At 33.1% G+C, this 24,348-nt stretch overlaps 1 protein-coding gene and 1 long non-coding RNA gene across 2 annotated transcripts; one reads left to right on the top strand and one right to left on the bottom strand.

The window, feature by feature from the left end:
- Positions 1–529: 529 nt before the first annotated feature.
- Positions 530–2,252, top strand: LOC113741717 (NAC domain-containing protein 100). Its single transcript, XM_027269312.2, has 3 exons — positions 530–869; positions 951–1,228; positions 1,379–2,252. Exons 1-3 carry the CDS (start codon positions 677–679, stop codon positions 2,018–2,020), a joined length of 1,113 nt encoding a protein of 370 aa, XP_027125113.1. The 5' UTR covers positions 530–676; the 3' UTR covers positions 2,021–2,252.
- Positions 2,253–17,061: 14,809 nt separating this feature from the next.
- LOC140005803 (uncharacterized) lies at positions 17,062–19,408 on the bottom strand. The gene is made up of 2 exons (XR_011813371.1): positions 18,214–19,408; positions 17,062–18,098 (listed from the first exon to the last, which is right to left on the bottom strand). It is a non-coding gene; the product is annotated as an uncharacterized lncRNA (long non-coding RNA).
- Positions 19,409–24,348: the final 4,940 nt, after the last annotated feature.

The following is a 24,348-nucleotide window of genomic DNA, read 5'->3' as shown; positions in this document are numbered from 1 at the left end:
ATTGTGCTTGAAAACGTATATATGGATGCATATTGGCCAGTTCTGGTATACAGTTGAAACAACCACGAAAGTAACCTTGTCAAGCCTTTGGTCCTTGAACTAATCAACAAAAAAGCCCCTGTTCAACTGTTCAAATTCTTTGATTAAGGTTGTATTTAATTTAAGATTTGAACGCAATACCAAACTGTTGACAAATTCTTATTACCACTGTTGTATTACATGCATGGGGATTGGGTGCAATGGCTTTGTGGAAATGACCTGTATTTGGTCAAAATTTTAAAGGAGGACAGATTTATGGCAGCATAAATAAGAGAGGGCCAAAACAACCTCCTCAGTTCCTTAGATATCACGTTTCTTTCTATCCCCATCCCCTCAAATAGCAGTATTTATTGCCTTCTTCTCTTCACTCTGCCTTTTTTTTCTTAAATACTTTCCATCAAACTTTCAGGTCTGTTTCATGGCTCCTCTTCATCTTTTTTCTATCTTTTTCACTTCTTTCTGACTTTCCTGTAGCTTTCTTCCTCTTCTTGTTTGTGTATATAAGTTAACAATAGTTGAAGCAGTTTGGCCAGAACCCATTTGAGATTTCAAGGTGCTGGTGGATTAGGCGTAGAATCTGAGGCTGAAAACAGAGAAAATCATATTCTTTTCTTGGTTCAGAACTCAGGTTTAGGGGATGATGGAAAACTATTCTGCTCTTATTAATGGGGATGATCATCAGCTGGACCTGCCTCCGGGCTTCCGATTTCATCCCACTGATGAAGAGCTGATCACTCATTATTTGTCCAAAAAAGTTGTTGATAACAGCTTCTCAGCAATAGCCATTGGTGAAGTGGATATGAACAAGGTTGAACCTTGGGATTTGCCCTGTAAGTTGAACAATTTTTTCGCTTTTCTTTGTCTTCAAAGATAAGATCTTTTTCCAATGGATTTGTTGATGTTTTGTGCAGGGAAGGCGAAAATGGGGGAAAAAGAGTGGTACTTTTTTGGTGTGAGGGATAAGAAATATCCTACGGGGTTGAGGACCAACAGGGCTACTGCAAAAGGATACTGGAAAGCCACCGGAAAAGACAAGGAAATTTTCCGTGGAAAATCCCTTGTTGGAATGAAGAAAACCCTTGTTTTCTACAAGGGAAGAGCTCCAAAAGGAGAGAAGACCAATTGGGTCACCCATGAGTTCAGATTAGAGGGCAAATTCTCTCTTCAAAATCTGCCCAAAACAGCAAAGGTCAGCAACTTCAATCTGGTTTCTTTTTCCTCTGTTTTCCCCTGCCTTTTCTTCCTCTCTTCCTTTTCAAGATGCTTGAATATTTGTCCCATTATTTAAAAGATTTTGTACTGAACAGAAAGGATCGATTTTTGTTGGATAATTGTGCAGAATGAGTGGGTAATCTGCAGGGTGTTCCAGAAAACTGCTGGTGGGAAGAAAATCCACATATCAGGACTCCTGAGGTCCAATTCTATTGAAACCGAATTTGCTCCTTCTCTGCTGCCACCATTGATGGATTCTCCAACCTACAATGGAGCTTCATCAAAGCCCACCAGCTTGCCGGAATCTGGCCACGTGCACTGCTTCTCCAGCCCCTTTTCTTCTGCCCAGAACAAGAGCCTGCAGGAAGATATGCTGTTGAGTTATTTCAGCAATCCTGCTTTTGCACCTTCTACTTCCAATCCCCTGGATGTTTTCTCAAGAGGGCCTTTCTCGAATGCATTTTCTTGGACTCAGCTTGGTCCTGTTCAAGGGAATTACCAATTTCCAGGCTCAATTCCAATGCAAGATACCTCAGCTCTGAGGACTTTGATTGGAAGCTGTGGCCAGAATATGTTGAAACAGAGCTTCAAAACTGAGCAGCAGGAGAGGGTTAGTGCCTCTCAGGAGACAGGCATAAGCACTGATATGAACACTGAAATTTCATCAGTTGTCTCAAATCTTGAGATGGGAAGAAAATCAGCAGTTGATCAGGAGCCACCATCAACTTCAGTTGGGCCACAAGGCCTTGTTGATTGTCTTTGGTACTGAAATTCTTGAAAAAAAAAAAAAAGAGAGAGAGATAGAGAGAGCGATAAAAAAAAAGAGGGGTAAGTGTAATAAGTATGCTAGGAAGAAGAAGCATTAGGAAAAAAAAAAAAAAGGAAAAAATTAGGTAGGAAAATTAGGCCTATAGTTTTACTATACTTGTTTGAAGACAATTATTATGATGTGTGTATAAATTTTCAATTTGAGAAATATCATATGTATTATCTCAAAACTATACTAATTTTTATTTTTAATTTTTTTTTTGTGTTCATACTTTTTTTGGTGATTAATTAATGATATCATATATGATACCAAGTTGGGGTCTTAACTAATTGTTTCCTACGTTTGAAAAATTCAATCAGTTATCTTGTCTTTTAGTGATTGCATCACAAAAATATGACGTATGACATCATCCTACAATATTAGTAAAAAAATCAGTGCATTTTCTCTGTGCAATTAAAAAATTGTCGTGGGGAGAACTGAGGACGCAGCCGTGGACCCCTTATCTCCAAACAATTTAATGTAATTATGTTATTGTACTAAGCTAATTTCTCAGCATAGGACCACACTAAAATTCTATATGACAATGCCCTTCAAATAGTTTATATTCATACTTGCCTCCTTCACTGTCACACCCAAACAAGAGCTCATCATTTCAGTCAGTATCTGAGTCCTACTACAATATTTCAATTATTGTGATCTTTCTTTCTTCCCTGGACTAATTGAGGATAGGGCCATAGTTGCTGATTTGCTTGTCACTCGTGCAATCAGCCAAAGAATAGGGGAAAATAGGCATGTTGAATATTGATCATTCACCAATCAATATGTTACATAAACATCCCCCAAGTTCCAAACCACAACCACAAGAAAATGAGGAAAAAGAAAGATAGCAAAGACCATGCGAAATAGTTAGGTACTTGATTAGCTTGAAGCTAAGCTATATTAAGCGTTACAAGTCAAAAGAGTAGCAATCCGATTACTTGTAGCGTAGTCTCGTTTAAACTGTTTATATGATTCGGCATGTTAAGTTGACACGTATATATGTTTTACACGTTTAAAATCGACACGTCTTTATATTTTACAGGTTCATGAATATATATGGTTTATAACATCTAATAAATAAATGAGGTAACATGTATCTCCAAGTTTTTATTCACGAAGTAACTTGCATGCAACATATAAGAAGTCATTTTTACATTACCAATTATTCTCATTTTGTTGAACCCAGTTGATGTTTTAAAGAATTAAAAGCATTTGGTAGCCCATGAACCCCAATGCTAGAATAGCTGATGATGGTCATGTAACACGTACATTTAATTTTAGGAAGAAAATGGATATGCTTTTGATGTCCAAATATTGTTATATGGAAGGATTAATTTTAGTATCACTTTTTCACTTTGTATCCTAAATTTCAATTTTAAACATTTTGTGCCCTAAACTCTCAATTTGGACCCTTTAAACTTTCAAGTTTGTCCTATTTAGGTCTAATCGATGGCAACGTTAGCAAAACTAACAAGATAAAAGACGGTATAAATTAATGGCAATGTATCATTTGTTCTTATTATGATCTCTCGGCTATTTTTGACCAATATCAACACGTTGTCATGGATTTATATGAGCCAAATCACTAATAATATTAACAAAATAAAAGACAATACAAATTAATGATAATGCATCGTTTTATTCTATTTGCAATATTTTGGCTCCTTTTGACCACTTTTGGCAAATTATCATTAATTTGCAGGTCCTCATCAAGCTATTAATTTTACTAACATTATCATTGATTGGACTTAAATGCCATAAACTTTGGAGTTTAGGATGCGAAGTGTTTCAAAATTTAGTGTTAAGGTGCAAAGTGTCTAGAATTGAAGGTTAAGGTACAAAGTGAAAAAAGTAATACAAATTTGAGAGTACAAAATAGAGTTAGTCCTTTTTATATCATGGTTCAGGTACTTATTGTTTAGAAACTTTGAGCTTAATCGCTCGCAGATAAATGGTTCTACATAATTAATGTTCTAAATCTATTATTTTCATTTCCAATAGTTGCAATTTCCATTAAAGAACTTGCTTTTCTAATTTGACATATAATAATGGTCAAAGTACCCGGCGATACGACCATTGCGCTCTCTGTCTCACACACGCATAACAAAATGTTCCAGTTTTTACAACCTTCCCATAAATTAGGAGAAAAGATATAAATATTAAATTCTCATAAACAAATTAAAATCCTTGACCATTGAACTAATATTCCCTCATTATTCGATCCTTTAGTTACTGTATACTGTATAATTAACGAACCACACAGAAAATTTTATTAAAAATTGCTGTGCAATGTTGAATGTATGACTTTCGGGGAAAATAAATCAGTATTTTAAGATGACGAAACCCCATATGTAATATGTTGAGTGTAGAAATAATATTTGATTTTCAGAAAATTTGATGTTAATTAGTTAAAATATATACAGAACATCATAAAAAAAATTGCTATAAAATGTTAAGCGTATGACCTGGTAAGTCTTCAAATATTGCAAATTCTCCCCGCAGTTAATGACAATAAAATAAGAGGTTATGGACTTTTTCTTGTTTTGCTGTAGATTTGTAGTACAAAAATTGATTACTCAAAGTGATTATAGAGAAGAATTTGACTTAAACTATTTTTGGGTTGATTCTGAGTTTTACCTTTTATGATAATAATAAAATAAGAGGTTATAGACTTTTTATTGTTTTGCTGTAGATTTTAGTACAAAAATTGATCACTCAAAGTGATTATAGAGAAGAATTTGACTTAAACTATTTTTGGGTTGATTCTGAGTTTTACCTTTTATGATAATAATAAAATAAGAGGTTATGGACTTTTTATTGTTTTGCTGTAGATTTTTAGTACAAAAATTGATTACTCAAAGTGATTATAGAGAAGAATTTGACTTAAATTATTTTTGGGTTGATTATGAGGTTATGGACTTTTTATTGTTTTGCTGTAGATTTTAGTACAAAAATTGATTACTCAAAGTGATTATAGAGAAGAATTTGACTTAAACTATTTTTGGGTTGATTCTGAGTTTTACCTTTTATGATAATAATAAATCTCTAGATGTAAAATCAAACAAGAAAATAATAAATTAATTATCCAAAAATCGCAATCTTGAAATGATCGAATTAGATTAATAGACATGACATATTGCACAAAAGTCATAGCTGATTGTTTAATTTCAAAACAAATACTATTACGACCACAAAAGTAAAAATGATTTGAAATCTTACAGCGAACTATATATATATGTGTAAAGCATATGTTATTCTTTTTTTTTTTTTTTCCAAAACGATATATGGTTGTATTCCTTTTCAAAAGATGTACAAATACGAGCAAAGATTCGATGAAACTATACAAACGGTCATTTAACCACTAAGGAAACAAAAGTTCCTCATCAAAAGTAATGCCTAAAGCATAAGTACTAAGCTTGGAGCTTAGATGATAGTTATCATTTTTCATTTTGAACTAGACAAAAGGAGCACATATGAAACAAAAGTCTAAGTTGAACAATATCCTCCACCACAGTTGCTAATCTGATATCCCGTGCTTTCGTTTCTAGCAATTAAATTGTTCGTGATAGGATGGTTGATCCAAACTGGTCTAAAGCCTCTAAACCAATAAATCAATTAGGTAATATTCCCACCAACTTCGATATTGAAGTTGGAATTCTTAAACCGTAATCTGTTAACAATTTCATTGATTGGGACACTTGTTCCGTAGTTCTCTTGCTGCCAACTACTCCCTCCCTTTTTTTATAACTGACGTTTAAGATTTTGCACACCAATTAAGAAAAGTTTTTCATTGTTTAAATCTATACACTACTTTCCTTTTGTACCCTCATTAATTGTCCAATTCATTCATGTTTTCTCTCACTAGAGTATTAAATGGTGCTGTTTTACTAGGCCAAAAGCAAAGAGAGAAGTAATAATTATTAGGAATAGTAATTAAGAGCCCTGTATTGGTAAAGAGAGATAAAAGGGTAAAATTGTGAAAAAATAATTAATGCTGCATGGGGATAATACAACGACAGATAAAAGTACTTAAGAGCAAATTTCTTAAACGTCAGATATAAAAAAAGGGAGGGAGTATATATTTAGCTTGAATGCGTGCCCTGGTTTGCTGATTTTTGGAGTTTCAACTTTCGCATTTGTCCAAATTTGTGATATTTAATGGCCTCGTAAATGAAAAATCAACATGTGGACATTGGTAAAATCTAGTGACTAAATTATATAAAGTTATGGCGAAGACCATTATTTTGGAGTTTTTAGATGTTAGAACACAGGCCAAGCTACCTTCTAATAGCTGTTTTAGTAGTTAAGGTTGAAGATTCGACGTCCCGTCTTAGATCCTTTTTTCCCTCTCATCGTTTCTTGAATCCCATCCATTCCTTACAAAAATTAATTAAAAAAAAAAAAGATTATCAAAAGGCTATACATGCACGTATCTATTATATTAATTTGATAACATCTGTCCATAAAAGAAGACAATTAATAAAATTCACAGCTGAATGCTTTAACTATTACAAGTAAATATCTGGTGCTTTAAAGTATTGTAGTCCACTCAATGAAAAACATTTTTGTTACTTTAATGAGCTTTTTATTACACGATCAATTAATATTCTAATGTCTCTAGGCCATTGGTGGGTTCTTTGCACTTTTCTTTGTCTTCTTTTTTTTTTTTTTTTTGTCAACCACCACCCGTTTGGATTTTTTAAACAAGGCCACATTTAATTGTGGCAAATTGGTGGGAGGCAAGATTTGAACCCTTGCCATCCACTCCACCAAATCTTAATGCATTGGTGGTGGCCACGAGCTGGTTTTTTGCACTTTTCTTTGTCATTAAACACAAACCTTGCCTCCCACTCCACCCAGTCTTAATGCATTGGTGGTGGTCACCAGCTGATTTTTTGCACTTTTCTTTGTCATTAAACACATTTATTGTCATTGTTTACTAGGTAAATATGATTACTATGAACTAAATGCAAAAAAGTAAAATAAAAATTGTTGCCCCAAGTAAAAATCAATCCTAGCTCCCCCACTATATACTAACCAACCAAATCATCCCCTAGTTATTCTAAAAGCCCTTAATTTACCTTTGCTTTGTTGGCTTAAAGTTTGGAGAATTGGTTGTCATTGTCGCTCTTTGAATCTCAAACTCTATCTCTTAGCTGTTCAAAACCAAGAAGTAGTCGGTGTCAAAGTGTGAATCCATCCTTAGCCGAAGCTTTGAATGGAACATAAACATTATTGTTTAGCTTGGGAAATAACATACCCCTAGTTCCTTTGAGCCAAAGCAAGAAAACTTTGTGCACAAGGGATTAATCACCCTAAGTTTTTTTGTTCTTTAGAATTGTTGTTTTTCCAAGAAAATACTGTTGGGTTGAAAATCACAACTATATGCATAAACGTGATGAACGAGAATAATACTTGCATTAAAAGTCAGTCTTAGTTTTTGAGTTTCAATAACAGATTACTGGATTTACATGAGCTTAAATTTTATTTGCTTACTCTCTCAACTGACTTTAGTCACCATTTGGATTGGAGGAAAGGGAAGGAAATAAAAGAAGAGGACCCTAGTAGAAAAGAAAAGAAAAAAAGAAAGAAAGGAGGGTAGAGGAAATTGGGATCCATCCATCTTGTTTGGATTATGAAAGGAAACAAAAGAAAACTATCATGCATTAGTTACATTTTTATCCATAACTTAAAAGTCTAATTTGTAAACACATACTCAGTTTTTAAAAAAATTTTAAAATTTTCATTGGATCCATTTGATTAGCATGATTTGTAACAAAAATTTTCAAATATTTTTCAACTTGGATTATAAATAGAATTTTTAACTGACTTTTTATTTCGCATACATCACATTACAAAAAGTCCTATAGTATTATTCCAAATAATCTCCTACCCAAACACATCCACTTTTAATTTTGGTGTTCTTTCCCTCCGTTTTCACCCACTTTTGGACTGAAAGTAGGATGACAAAAATAACTAGAACTTATCCATCCTTATCCTTTCTTTGCCCTCCTCAAAATCAATCCAAACATAAAAAATCTTTTCTCCATTTCCTTTCTTTTTCCTTCACTCCCATTCGCTCAAATCAAGCAGTTCATCAAGGGATTGTGTTATTCATTCATTCAATCCCCAATCACGTGAATCACAGAAGAAAATCTGTTGTTGTTGTATTGTTCCTTGTCTTGTTATAGGGAAAATTCTTTGACAACAACATCAAAGTTAAAGTATCATTATTTCTCCAAAAATATCAGTTTTCTTGATTCTTTTGATTGCATTAGATGACCAGATCGGAATTCAGATGGATACTCTACAAGTTCCCTATGCATTATTCTAGACACTAAACAGTGAATTTTAGGTAAGCTATAATCTTTCGCCTCATTCATTTCTTCGATTATTCTATAATAAAACAAAAATCGAATGATGTAAGAATATTCCCAAAGTTTGTTGGCATTGAACCGATGAAAGACTAAAGCTAACAATAGCGAAAATAATTTGAGTCCCCCACGGATTTAAAGCTTAGAATGCACATGGAAATAAATGATAACGAATTATAGTTTTCATAATGCAGAAGCACTTTTGTCTTCATATGATACGGCATTTTTCATCAGAGTCTACGATCAACCTTTGTGTTGGTGTATTGAAGAATTGGCCAACCAATCACACCGGCCTTGAATCAACTGATTCTCCATATTATAATGATCCGCACGTGATTCACTACTCATCAGGTGGTTATCCATCTTGTTCAAATGGAACCTCAATTTATAATACTTTATTGGATTATAACTACAAAAATATATTATAGGGTATTATGTTGCCAAAAGACAAGACTATCAGCAAAGAAATTCTTCAATACTGCAGGCTGAGTTGAGAGAATGCAGAGCATTGACACTTATTTTTGTTGAAGTAAACATGTTGCTGAATTTCGAATTATCTTATTAAGGGACCTCAATTCCTATATAAGTTTGTTTGGATAATGTGTTGTTCCACTAGAACAAAAATACAAATGTCAAATAGAAAAATTAACAGCAGTTATAACAATAACTATAACAATTCAAAAATAGTTAAAATGATAATGTAATAATGCACAAATGTGGAGGGCTAAGGCACGGATATTTCGTTTTCCTTAAGGTAATTCAAGTCTCTATGGAAGAATCAACTCATGTGCAGCAGAATTTTTGACTTATCACCCTCAGGATATAACAGCCCAGCCATACTTGCTGTTACTCTCATTAATCTACACAACTAAGAGAGTATAGTTCCACTAACACCGATTTTTCTTGCCAAACTATGAGATAGAAAATAACAAAGGAGTAGATAGTTTTTCTCTTATGAATTATAGCTCGCAAAACATAAGTTGTTGTTGCACCTTTTTCTATCTCAACTATACATATTTATAGGTGAAGAAAAATTAGTCAAACATAACCTACACTAATAATATGCTAAATAAATGCTGAAAATTATTAGCTATTCAAGACACATTCTAATTTGAATCGTAGGTTACAAAATTTATTGTAATTGAAAAGCCATATAAATTTCATATAATAAATATTTAGTCAAAAATCATTCAAACACCAATAAATTGCAAAAACATATACCAATTTATTCTCCTTGTAACTTACACCCTTAATTGAGAATTTAACTATTTTATTAAAATACTGCAACAATATGTGTCTAAAATTGCTTGTTGGAGTTCAAAGGAAAAAAGATTGTTACTTTTGAATAATTTCTCAAATACAACATAAACCAAAACCTCATTACTTTTTCAAATACAACACAAAACCAGATACTAAAATTGACAAAGACTACATATTGCATTCAAGTTTCGGGCATGGCAACTTGTTGGGCTGTTAAAGAAAAATATTAGATGGTTAAATTATGTCACTTGATACTGTACACTAATACACTGATACTAATCATACCTCGCCAATTAAGTCAAATGGATTCTCCATATATAGCATTCACATGATAAGGAAAAACCACCTACTTGCTTGCTTGATTTGCAGGATGTGATTAGCATTATAATCCACATCCACGTCTTAGTGTCACATGGTGTACCTTCTTAAGTATGCAATACCTCTTCAGCTGATTATTGCTCTAACTAGACACTACTTGCAGTATCATAAGAACATACACACACATATTTGTGTTTGTGTGTGTTTTCATGTGTATAATGGTTAAAGATCCGGGACTCTGGATGTATACAATTTGTTAATCATTTGTTCCTGTGTAGTTATTGTAATTATCATAGAATATGATATACAAGCAAACACATTAGTACATTAACTATTGGGTTAATAACACTTTGCCCCCTGAACTAAGAGGGTAGTCACACTTTACTCCCTTCAACCTTAATTATATACATTTTACTCCCCATGAAGACTAGTCAAAGTTACAAATACAAAAAAAGTAAGTGCAATGGCATTATTACTCTTTTATTTCATTAACGTATCTATAACTTAGAATCAATTTATTAGACTTTAAGTCAAACAAAATGGATAAATTACACAATACTAAAAATAAATACAATTGCTAGAATTTAAAAAAAAGGTTAATATTAAACTAATTTTTTAAAGATAGGTTTTTATTATTTTAATTTATTTAAACTTTTAGACTAATATGATTGTCATTTTTTTATCAAATCATTCCAATATTAAATTCTTAATCAAATTTGTTAAAAATGGCTGATATGCCTTATTTTTAAACTTAGAGAAGCAACATAGCGATTAAATAAAATTTCATTTTTTAAACTAGAAAAGGCAATAATAGTAAACTATAAATATATCAACAAAACATGAAAATAGTATTAGCCTTGAAGTTCATGTAAACTAAAATAATAAAAAAACTAATTTTTTTTAAACAAAAAACAAGTGTAGAATTACTTCTTTTTCAAAAAGAAATTTGGTACTTATGAGCATTTTAGTATTGTGTTATTTATCCTTTTTATTTGACTTAAAGTATAATAAATTAAACAAAACATATATAAATGTGAACATTAACCGAACATGAGTAATTATTTAGCTTTTTTCAGATATTGTTGTATAGTTGATACGATAGATAAGATATATATTTTTTAATAATGAAAATAAATAATATTATGTTATAGATAATTTCATGAATAAAAAGGCAATAATCTCATTGCCCTCACCTTTTTTTGTATCTAACTTTGACTAATCTTCATGGGGGTTAAACTGTATGTATTTAAGGATGAAGGGAGTAAAGTGTGATTATCCACTAAATTTAGGGGAGAAAAGTGTTGTTGACCCTTAAATATTTTATTTGTGTATACAAATATTTGTACTGTGATTATGTCAAATATTTTGTTCATATACACAAATTCTTATAGGAAAAGAAAAACAGGGTGTCACTGTATGTAAAGTTTCATACTTAATACAATAATTCTAGGCAAATCAGACCAATGACTACTTATAATTTTATTTGTGCATACAAATATTTATACTGTGAATATATTAATTATCTTGTTCATGTACGCAGATTCTTATAGAAGAACAAAAATAATAGTGTTATTGTATATAAAGTCGCATTAATATTAAGGGATAATTTCACAAACCTCCCTTGAACTTTTTAACAATTTCATGTAGTTTCCTTGAGATTGGAAAAATTACATATACCTTCCTTGAGTTTACTATTTTGGTAATAAAAAATATTTAATGGTCAAAATTTTGAATGAATAACCCAAAATGCCCTCATGAAATTGTAAAGTTCATTTCACCTTCTTATAAAATTATTTCAAAACTATGGAACATGCATAAAATTAATCTCAAACTCATTTTCAACCTTCATTTCTACTATTTTAAATCTTTCATAGTACTACATCTCAATTTAGTACCGTTATCATCGTGACCACTACCACCATCATTCCCTAAATTCTAAAACCTTAATCAAAATTTTAAAAAAAGTAATACTATTAAACTCAAAAAATTTCAGTAACCACATTAACACAACTTCCAATTTCTCAAATGTTAGAATACCAATACTAGCCATATCCTTTTTAAACCCAACTTACATCTTCTTCTATTTATCTCTAAATTCTTCAAGCAAAGTTAAAATCAATTTGTAATATGTTAAATTTGTGTTTAGCACATAATTGGTTATTCCACGAGTAAATTTTATTTTTGTTTCCATTAAACGTTTAATTGTGTGATGCATTTATATGAACAAAATTAGGAGTGAATTGTTTAATTGCATGAAAAATATTAACATGTTAAGACTATTATGGTCATTTCGCAGAATCAAGGGAGGTAAGTGTAATATTAAAATCTCAAAAGTATTAGGTGAAATTGTCAAAAACCTCATAGGGAGATTTCTGAAATTATCCCTAATATTAAACACAAAAACCTTAGGGAGATCGGACCAACTACTACTACTACCTGTCCCAAGTTGAAAAATTAGTTAGAAGTAGTAGTACATGTCCTTGTCTTGTCCAGGACGTGTGAATGAGGTAAGGGGCTTAGGTCTTTTTAACGGTCACCACGTAAACAACTTGGAGCCCACACGCTCATTTCTGCCGCCAATTGGCAAAGCCGGACACGAAGTTTAGGTTTTCTTGTTGGCGTCACTAAAATAGTAAAATGGACGCCTTACTAGCTTATGGCCACTCTTCGTTTACCACGTGTTTCCCGACAACTGCCTGCGGACCCACTGTTCTTTTCTTTTCCGCTTTAGTAGCTCCTCAGCATGATTGAAATTGGGCGTGAAGTGAAGCCGTCAACTATTATTAATTCCTTTTGATCCTTCTCACCATTCATTCACACGTCCTTCAATTTTTCCTCATATTTTGATGTACTCAGTAGGAAATTGCATCTTTTTATTGGTTAATCAAATAAAGAAAAAGATTTTAATGGGTTGACTGAGCTGGTAAAACCCATTTTTTTTTTATTTAAGAATGATTTATGTTCGAATTTTATTATCAGCTGTCTTTCATTGATAAATAATTTATAAAAATTAATTATCACATGTCGTTGAAGAATGCGTCAGTGAATAGCATTGAATTTGAAATTGGATAACCTCTCTCGTTTTCCAAGCTTTTTTTTTTTTTTTTTTTTTACCAAAAGCAAAATTAGAAAGAAGATTTTTGCTAAGGAAAGACATGTCCTTGATTCTCAAAAGGATTTGTGAGTCTTTTGTTTTATCCACAATGGGAGAATTATAAAGCTGTGGATTTTGCTAATAGACTACACTTAAATGGAAATTAGTAGCTAATGTCGCTCATGAAATTGTTTAACAAACTAATCAAACGTGGTGGTTTCTCTATACTCCATTTGCAAGGATCTATAACTAATTTGTCAGTAGCCATGAGTCATGATATCCTTTTATTCTTTTTCTATTCTTCCACAATGATATAGAATGAAACAGATATTCGTTATGATCAAATGACTAACAAATCATATCGTAATTAGTAACATATGTCACTATGATACACATGCAAAACTCAGACTAGTTATGACAATTGTTTAACCAACTTATGAAACATTGTAGTTTCGTATTTCATATAAATATATCTATAAGTAGTTTAAAGATTTGCTCACATAACAGATTATTAGAAAGCTTAAAGAGTATCATGTTGTTTATAACTAACAAAATTCATGATGGAATCATTATGATTGAGAGATAGATGGATGATGTTTGCAATACTTTGTCTATTCTTTGTTCTGTATATCTTATGTCGATGCTTTCATCTTTATTAGACTTTATGGATCATCTCCATGTACTTCTCCGTGTCATTTCCTTTTTCTCTTTTTTATAACAAACTTTTACCCATTTTAATAGGCTAAAATTGCAGTTAAAAATCTTGAAATAATACTTTATGGTATTGAAAAATTGAAAATTAAAAGGTTTGACTAATAGGTACCCTTCATGATTCATTAATTTGAAAAAAAAAAAATCTAAATATAGTAGGTACAATAAATTTAAGTATGTGCATAGTATGTTAGGTGCCTTTTTTTTTTTTTTTGGCCCTCCTCCCAGCCCTCTCTATACCCTCTCCATTTTCAATTGGAAAGGCATAGGATTCAAATTCTGAATCTGATAGGAGGAAAGACTCTAAGAACCCTTTCCTAATTAATCCCACTAGTTATAGTAAGTCAGGTGTAATTTAACTGTCTTAACTAGTGTCCTGGTACCCATTAGAATTAATGCAAAAATAATGCTTACGAGTAATGGCTTGTCGTGAAATGAGAGTTAGTTTGTCATACTTCTTGCTATTTATCTAACTCCTGCATTCTAAAAAGTTTGTCAAAAAGGAAAAAAAAAAAAAAGGAATTCCATTTCTCCTTAGATGCATGCATGATATATGTCATTGTAAAAGACTTGCATGAAAACTGTCTAATGAATATCTATTCCGCTGGGACATGTGAATGCATTCTGTAACTCTAGACAAATTAGCCTGACAAGATAAGGTATACATAGAAAGTCAAGCTTATCCTTTTACTAATAGTTTAGGGTTCATGGACAGGACAAGATGTCCATAACGGAATGTCAAAGAAGAACTAATTGAACTGTACACCTACCCGTTTACTACTATTTCTCAAACGAAGTATTTTGGAAATTGTGATGTTCTCAAGCCCGTTTACTACTTGCCCCTTTTTGAGCAATTTTATAGGCTTCATCTATGCTACTTCTATGCCCTTGTGGGGTTTGCCATCCCACATCGGTTCTCGGGGGTTTGGGTTTGGTTTATAAGTCCCTGGGAGGACCTCAAGAGTTGCCGGCTTTTGAGGTTTCTTCTGGGATTAGGTTTATAAAAGCCGAATTTCTAAACTTCAGTTTAGAAAAGGTCAAGAGGCAAATTCATGCAAGGGTAGTTTACTGAGTGTCGTGAGGGGTCTTTACTTCTTAGCAGCAGCGGCCTTACTGGCTTGCCCTTGTGGGGTTTGCCATCCCACATCGGTTCTGGGGGGGGTTTGGGTTTGGTTTATAAGTCCCTGGGAGGACCTCAAGAGTTGCCGGCTTTTGAGGTTTCTTCTGGGATTAGGTTTATAAAAGCCGAATTTCTAGACTTCAGTTTAGAAAAGGTCAAGATCTATGCTACTTCTCATGATTCAATTCCCACGTGGTTCTTTGAATTTGTCATTTGCAAAATGTGACACTCTTCTTAGTTGAGTGATTCAAAGAAAAAAGGAGGAATGGGGATTTCTTGACTTGGCAAAATTCTCCTCAAGTTTGGCAAAGTTCAATTAAATGGACCAAAAACTATATATTTAAATAGATCTGTGCACTTTAGGAATATACTATATGCTTGTTTGCATGGTAGTTTTTTTTTTGTATGTCCTACAAAAAAAAAATCTGCAAAAGCTACCTGATTGAATTATGCTTTTTAGAAGTGATCTTCTAAATTATTCTGTAACACTTTTTTAATAAGATCGCATATCTGCCATCAAAGGTGGTTGAGCTTCCATTATTATTATTATTATTATTTACTGAAAACCATCAGTCAACCATAGCCCTAGGCATCAAGGTTGAAAATGTAGCTCAATAAGGAATATTTTTTTTTTGGGATAGAATTTCATTAAACCTATAGATTAAGGGGTTAATTCAGTTTAATTACTACCAAGCAATATTACAACTAACCTACTAACGGTGAAGTGATTTCTATATAGAATCGAACCAAGGTTAGAAATAATGAGGTTTGGATCCTAAACTTATAATTATTGGGATCTTAATCTCTGTTGTTTTTTCATTAGATTGAGGCCTTTTTAGCAACAAAGTATACGTGACTACGGTAGTAATATGTTGATTTGATTGTAGATTACATTAATTTTAACATTGTTACATTACAATTATAATGACAAAACCACGAGATAGTTACAATAAACCGTATAAATCTTAGTTTAATTCAAGGTAAAATGACAAAGCAAAGGGATCTAGTTCTTAATTATTGATGACCAACGAATGCAGAACATGAAGTTATGGGGGAATAAGATACTATACATTCTCGAGAACTCAATTTTGCTCACTTAAGAGTAGAGAATTACCTTCTCATTTCACATTTATAAGCATTATTGCAATAACACATTGCTAATGTCAAAGTTATTAAGTTATTAAATCACAGCTAAATTATGGCTCAGTTACCAGTTTTAAGATTCTAATATACTCTAATATAAAACAAGTACTTTAACCTGTGAATTAGCAGGGTTTCTTTTTATATCACTTTATGGGGTGTTTCTGAATCAAGTGCATGTTACAACTTGATTCATGTATTGCTTGCTTTGAAGAGAGCGTGCATATAGATGTGGTAAATGTCTTAAAAGTGGAGATTGCCTCAGCATTCTGCTGTTTTCTTTTTGCCCCTGAATTAGAAGCAAGTTTTCTTCTCCTAATCAATCTGATGACTAAGATCTACAGTTGATGAAATTGTCTCCAGTTTTCCATGTCGCCCTTCCAAACATTTTCAGATTTGTTGTTGCATTGATTTAATTTCTCAAATCATTCACTTGAACGCTTAAAATTTCTTTTATTATGGATGCATTTTTTTTTTGGCAAACTCTTCGTTTTATTTCTCTCCTTTGACATTCTAGGACACCACAGGTGTGTTGAAAGTATATTTAAGCTCTTCTATAATGCTTCTCTGGGTATTTTATCTTTTCTCCTGATAAGTAAATAGAACCAATAATCATCCCTGCATAATAATCACCTCTTGTATCAGTCTTTTGGATCAGGTTGTTCACTCACGAATCCTTGTCCCCATGAACTTTTGGGTACGCAAATATACTAATGTGGAGGTCTATTAATCTTCATGCTATTGACATCTTTCAAGCTATCGTGCTACAGCTTCACATTTATTTTGGTAAGAAAAGAACCCCAAGTCTTACTTCTTGGAGGATATTCCATCATCTGGAAAGCCCACATACTGGACATATTCTATGTGATGTAGGATGAGTGTTGTGTTGATGATTCATTTGAAAGGCTTAGAAATGTGGTGCATGTTGCATGTGACATGATAGTTTGTAGGAGATCTGTTGAATCTTGTACCATTGATTTGCATGATTCTTGAAATTAGGATGTCAGCTTCAGTCAATTAATTTGTTACTGAAAATGCGGGCATTTCTCTCCTTCCATACATGGTAAATCACTGCTGCAAGAGCAAGCTTCATAATCACTGTACCAAAAGAATTCCTCTTTAAATGATGATTCAGCCACCACGATACACTAGGCAAGCAGCTTGTATTCTAGTCCAAATACATGCAGAATAGATACAATTGAAGAATAAGTGATCAGCAGTTTCAAGACCTGTGTTACATGGAACACATCTGTCATCATCAACAATCCCCCGTTTTTGGAATCAATTTTGGGTGCTAAGTCTATCCCGACACAACATCCATAATATGAACGAATGTTTAGGAATATTGTTTTTAAACCAGACCAAATGATACCATTCCACATTTGGATACGAGGGTCTCAGAATCTCCACAGCAGATTTAGTGGTGAAAATCCCGGAAGTGCTAACCATCCACTTTAACTGATTCTTTATTGGAGGGATCCAAATATTCAGTAGGGGGTAAGTACTGTATGAAATCCACTACAGCAGCAGTTCTCCTACTCCCAGTTGGCTGCATCCATATTCCATGTTGGATAATAGAAGATACTTTCGCGTGTAGGGAGCTTCCATATTGCCTAACAATATCTGGACCACAGTAGTTGAGGAGAGGGCCCCTAGCATGCCAGTTATCATGCCATAGGAATGTGTCCTCACCAGTCACCACTGCTAATGGTTGAAATGATGTAGAGACGAGCAGCTGACCGGAGTTGAAGTAGGTTCCTTCGGTACCATGAGCAATCACTGGGAATTGGTGTTGCCTGAAAACATTTATTCTTGAGCTTTACAATGTGAACCCAGGCAATCCACAGAGAGTCTTTCTTCAGAGCTGTATTCCAAATTTGCTTCATGATAAGAGCTTTATTCCCAATCCTCCCTGCTTGACTGGTTTACACATCTCCTGCCAACTAACTTTGTTCCCTGCCTTAGCTGTAGGAGTCCCTTTCCATAAGAAAGCAGTGAGGACAGCCTCAATTTTCTTGATAACTGTTTTTGGAATCAAGAATGTGCTACTCCAATAAATCTGTAAGTTCAGTAAAACAGACTCCACAAGCTGCAATCTAACAGCATATGTTAATAGCTTTGAATTCCAGCCTCTCACCTTCTTCTGAACCTTCTCAATCAACAGCGCATAATCAGAAACAGATAACCTTGTGCTGATTAAGGGCACGCCAAGATATCTAACTGGAAATGAGCCTCTCTGCATCCCCAAAATGGCGCTTAGCTGAGCTCCTAATTCGTCACTAACTCCTGCTAAAAACACTTCACTCTTATTCAGATTTGAAGTGAGAACTGAAAGATTTGTAAATTCCAGGAGGACTGACTTCATAATCGTCACTGAAGTAACATTAGCAGTAGAGAGTAAAAATACGTCATCTGCAAAAGTTAGATGAGAGATACCAAGAGGTTGACATTTTGGATGATAAAGAAATTGGGAGTTATGAGCAGCTTCATCAAATAATTAAGAGAACACTTCCATAGCTAAGAGAAAATGGTATGGAGAAACTGGATCCCCTTGTCTCTCAATCCACGTGAGCTAGAAAAGTATCCCACCAGTGAACCATTTAAGTTTAAGGAGAACTTTGCAGTGCATAGTTGATTTTTCTGAGTTTGGCTAATGGTGAAATAATCAAAATTTAATACTAAATTCTTATGTGATTTCTTTTACCAAAAATTGAAAGATTTATAGAAAATTCTGTTTGACTTTGTAGCACTAACTGAATGCCTCTCTCTATCTGCTACTTGTTCTTCTTCGGGTCATGTACAGTCTTGCTTTAAAGAAAAAAAAACATACAAATTTCAGAACAATCCAGCTTTTTGTACTAATCAAACGCTTGTGAGACTAGAACAATCCAAATTTCAGAAAACAATTGCAACTTAAGATATGAGATAACAAAGCATAACAACAGATATAGACATAGCAAGCTGCTAAGTAGCAGAAATAGTTGATTACAAGTAGTTTAGGAGCACTTATCTCTTTTTCTTTGTGTCCTCCCTCTGATTTATTAGAGGGCACGCAAGCCAACTTTCCCACCGCTACTAAGTTACAACATGAGTTCATGACACAGCGGTACATGTAGATGTTAAGTTGGTTGATAGCATACATTTTTGTAGATGTTAAGTTGGTTGATGCATGGCATGAATAATCTCATATGGATTCATAATTATAGGAATTGGTTCTATATCTGATACCGGATTCAATGGAGCTCTTTTAGAAATAATCTCTCATGGATTTATTGAAAATCCGGTGAATCTTCACCCGTAATAGAGCATAAATCTAAAAAGATGAAAGAGACCCACTCAAGAACAAAAGAATACCATCATGATTTTAGATTGAATTTTGATGAAACAATGCATCAATGAGAAGTTAATTTGATTTGTTTGGTGACTTTTTTATTATATTTAGAATATTAAAAGAAGGAGTCAAAACTCGTGTTTATCAACGAATAAAAACCCCTCTCGTAATTGCGTCCTTACATTCAGGAGAGGTGGGAGTTAGGTGGAGTTTGATGCATAGCGTGATGCAACTGCATCCTACCTTCTGGGGAGGGAGTGAGAGTTTGTACAAACTAACTTTCTTCTTAATTACAAAGTCTAATTTATTTGTGGCTGGAAAAGAGAGGGTTTGTAACAAAACCTTCTGACGGGGTTTTGCTATACATACAAGTTAAAAAATCTAATTTACACCCATTTCACTGCAAGTATATAGGTCAACTAATAGTTTAAGGTATATATCGGGGCGATCCCACGAGAAAGATTGAACAATTACCGGCACTACTAAAACTTCTCTATTATTTAGACTATCAATGAATTATAAGAAATGAAACCTACTGAACTTATTCAAAATAACAAATGAAAGCTCCTTAAGTTATGGTATCCCTAACTACTCATGCAAGTGCTATATTTGGATCATTGAATACTACTATCTAGGCTAGTTATGGTGTAATTTCCTTATGCATATAAAACCTACTTTCGTAGTGAATCAACTATACTTATAACTAATCTATACCTATTCTCATGGTTATGAAATTAGTTACAAGTTCATTTTTTCAATGAAATTACATGAAATTAATCACTAAAATCACATAGGTGCACCTTTACTCTCGTGAGTGTACTCCCTATGTTTAGCATTTCTTGAACCAGTGTTAAATCTCAATTTTCATTGCAGAAACAATATCTTAGATAATCACAATCAATGGTACCAGATTAATCATGATTTTAAAGAGCTAAAATGCTAAATAACTTGTTCAAAATAATGGCATCAAATAGCCAAATAATAAACACTAGCAATCATAGAAAGTTCAACCAAACCCAAGGCATAAACTTTAGAAACACATAATAACATATAAATCCATAACTTATATATTAACTAAACTTGGAATTAAGTACAAAAGATAAAGAGTTGGAAAGGAATGTAACCCTTGTCACATGAGTTCATCTCCTTGCCTTTTTCATCATCGAACCTCTTCTTCATCTAGCTAATAAACAAGATGAATGAACTAACTAGCTAACTATCCTATACTATACTAATCTAACACTTAGAAAATGGAAGAACTACATTTCTGCAGACTCCAAGCTTTCTCCCGTAAGTCTCTCCTTCAATCTTGCAATGGTTTTGGCTGTAAAAAGTGGTCAAGAAATGAGGTTTACACCTCCCTTTTACAGCTGCAAAGTGGTTGTCACATGTCTAGCATTACATGTGACTTGTTGGAGGTGAAAACAAGCTATCCGCGTAGAGAGCAGCCTTTTCTGACCACAATCCGGCCAGAAATCTACAGTGACCTTTTGTGCAATTTCTGTTCAATTTCCAGCTTTACTCTGATTTTACCTCAACTTCAACTGAACTTTTCTTGATGATAGAAGCTAATTTAACTCTTGACTAAAACATAAAACTTGTAACTCTTTGAGTTAGCTTTTCAATACATCAAGAATCACCTCATTTGGATTTGTGTAGGCTGAGAAATGATTGAAATACCCTTGACTGCTCAATGCCCTGTTTCAATTTCGACCAATAGAAATTGGCTACTGTAATTCAGCTTTTTGACCTGGAAAACCTTAGAACTAGATTTCGATGTCTTCATCAAATTGTATATATATCTCTTATCTTCAAATTAGTTCAAGAATCATCTCAATCCGATCACTATAGCTCAAGTTATAGCCGAAATACTAAAATGTGTCAAAGCTGTCAAAAATGCACAAAATGCAAGTAAAAAGTGATAAAAACCTCATTTAATCACTTAAGAACATTTTTTCACCAATTATAGCCAAATGATTCATTTTCTTCCAATAATATAACCAAAATGACTAAAAATAACATAAAATGTCATTTAATTATTACGTAAATTAGTCACTTATCAAATTCCCCCACACTTGAACCATTGCTTGTCCTCAAGCAATTCACACATAATCAATTACAATGATTTAAGAGGTGAAACAATATATGCACTTTTTCAAATTTAATTCATCATGTCTTGGAAAACAATCAATATACAATTGTTCAATTTACACTAAATACTCATAATATCAAGTAAAGGGAAGATAATTATGCCCTAAATTCAACAAGTTAAACTTAATCTCTCACACTATCCTAATTTTACAAGTAAGCAAATCACATAGTCAATTTACAGCTTTCCTCCTCCTATAATCATCTTTTTATCAAGAATTCTACAACTAAGAGGGACTTATTCACACTTGATTTTTTTACTTAAATAGTGAAAATACCTTTTTACGCGAAAATCGACACTTTTAGGTGAAGATCTCCAGTTACTCAACATTTCACTTATTTAAATTGCTATGCATACTCGTAATTCAAATACATTTTTACGTGAAAATCGACATTTGTAAATGCCAACCCCCGGTTATTCAGTACAAGAATCATTAGAGTGGAATACTTTTTTATTTACTTTCTTTAATCTTTTTTTTTATAAAATAAATAGATTTTCCCTCATCGAAAATTATATAAAAATATTCGAAGGAGGAGTATAACCTTTTATCAACTATATCAATCACTTATTTGGAAAATTAAGTAAAGAGGAGAAATCTCATTAAACATGCAAAATTATAGGCATAATTTTTCCTATTTTACTGGATATACTTTCTAAAATGCAAAAATCTTAATTGTGTAATAACCATTTCCAAGTCAAATGAGGATTAAATCTTCCAGAATACATATAACGTTTCAACAAATGGAAGATTTAGACATTTAAAGTTGGAACAAATTAGCCCTTTTTTGAATAAAAATGCAAAAATTTGAAGAATTTTGGGCCATAATGACATATTGGAAAAGATTTTAGAAAATTTTTGACAGAGTTTTCCCTTATAAATGGACGAAACTCCCTGCCAACAAACCCAATTTCAAGCAAATTATCCACATGGCAAAATTTTCAATCACAATTCCAACATTTCTAAGCATTTGAATCTACAAAATATCATCACATGGTATTAGAATACAAGTTCAAATATTTCCTCCCCCACACTTAAACTTCACATTGTCCTCAATGTGAGAAAGGAAAAATAACGAAAGGAAGAGAAAGTAATACTCCCCTAATTACCTGCGCTATCCAAATCCATGGCCAAGTGATGAATTTTCAACTTTGTTTGAGAAAGAATGGAGAGTTCAATTAATGCACCCTGAAAAAGACAAAATCAAAATAAAACAACTTCTTAAGAATAAAAGGTTGTAACCAACAAGAAGAAAACATGCAAATCAAGGGAAAAGGGGAAAGGGATCAAGCATATGGAACCATACAATGTTCAAGGGATAAAAACATGAAATGAGTTAATCTTTGCTAATCAAATATATGCATTAGTATCCAAAGCAAAGGGAAGCTAATTTCACAAAATAAGCCCACCATCATGAACAAAGTAAGTCCCATTTATATGTTTTGTCATCAATGACCAAGTCCCCTCAAGTACAAAAGTAATCTCAAAATGGAAGCAAACACGCCAAGTCAAAATATAAATGATCTTCTTGAGAACTCATGAAATACTAAAAACCATTGAACTACAAGAATTATAAGTGCATTTATGAATTTCCTCAATTAAGACCATCTTCAATTCACCTCTTCTTTTTGAATTACCTAAGAATTCAAGAAATCATTCAACCAAACACCTTTTCATTCATTAGGTAATCTAAATTACTCACATGAATATCATAAACTCCCACAAAGCTAATTAAAATGCTACATTGGCCACTTAATATGCAACTTTGTCACCAAGCCAAATTAAGTATAAAATTAGCAAAAATTCACCAAATAATCACAAACCCATGAGTTAAACATCACCAATAATCGTCAATAAGCTCAATGTAAAGCACCAAACTTCACAAAATGAAAAAAATTCGAAATTACCAAAAAATTAGAAAAAAGTGGTAAATGGCAAAATTCAAATGAAAACATTTGGTGAAGATTTGTTACCTCAAACTTGTTTGTTGATGATTATGGATGCAAATGGTGAAGAAGCCCCCAAAAATCTCACTCCAATTCGGCCTCAAATAGAGAGTTCAAAAATTTGAAACCCTTGTTCTTGCCAAGCTCAAATCCGAATTTAGACTTGTTTTTGAAGAAGTTTTAGCTATGAAATCATCTCTCAAGTGAAAGGGGAGTGTTTTGGTATAGTTGGTTTGAAAATTGGATGGTGAAAAGAGCGAGTTTAGTGAGTAGTGTGTGTTTTAGGTGTGAGTGTGTGTAGGTTGAAGAAGGAAGTAGGAAGAAATGTGAGAAATCCGTTCACGGATTCCTCTTATGCTGGTTACTGTTCATATCCGGCCAAAAATTGGAGGGATTCGTGGAGGGATTGCTGGCAGAAACGTTTTTTCTTGTCCCTTGCATATCCGGCAGTGAATCCGGCCAAAAATTGGTCGGATTTTGCTTCAGAAATCTTTGATTGCAGAAGTGGATCCGAGCTCGGATCCATTGATTCTGCATTTATTTCAGAACTTTCTGAAATTTTCAATTTGACCCCAATTTGAAACATACTCTCCAATTCGTGCTCTACAATGAAATTTTTAACAATTCAACACTTCACGCACATGAAAAGTAACTTAAACATGAATCTCAACACCTCAAAACAAATAAAAAACATGTAGAATGCAAATTGAGGGTTGAAGTTCTTGGATCAAATAGTCCCCTCAACACTTCCAATGCACATGATGGTGCTCAAATAGTCAAAAGAGTGCAAATAAGTCATAAACACATTTAAACACTTGAATGCACTTCAACTTCATGCAAATGACTGA

Source organism: Coffea arabica, chromosome 4e (genome assembly GCF_036785885.1).
Source record: "Coffea arabica cultivar ET-39 chromosome 4e, Coffea Arabica ET-39 HiFi, whole genome shotgun sequence".
In the NCBI taxonomy this organism is placed as follows: domain Eukaryota; kingdom Viridiplantae; phylum Streptophyta; class Magnoliopsida; order Gentianales; family Rubiaceae; genus Coffea; species Coffea arabica.
The sequence above is the reverse complement of the archived record's forward strand: the minus strand, read 5'-3'. Positions and strand labels throughout refer to the sequence as shown.

Bases quoted from the DNA above. Each gene is read 5' to 3' on its own strand.
- LOC113741717 (XM_027269312.2), top strand. From the start codon at position 677: ATGATGGAAAACTATTCTGCTCTTATTAATGGGGATGATCATCAGCTG. The intron at 870-950 runs GTAAGTTGAACA...TGTTTTGTGCAG, and splicing joins TGAACCTTGGGATTTGCCCT to GGAAGGCGAAAATGGGGGAA. The intron at 1,229-1,378 runs GTCAGCAACTTC...ATAATTGTGCAG, and splicing joins ATCTGCCCAAAACAGCAAAG to AATGAGTGGGTAATCTGCAG.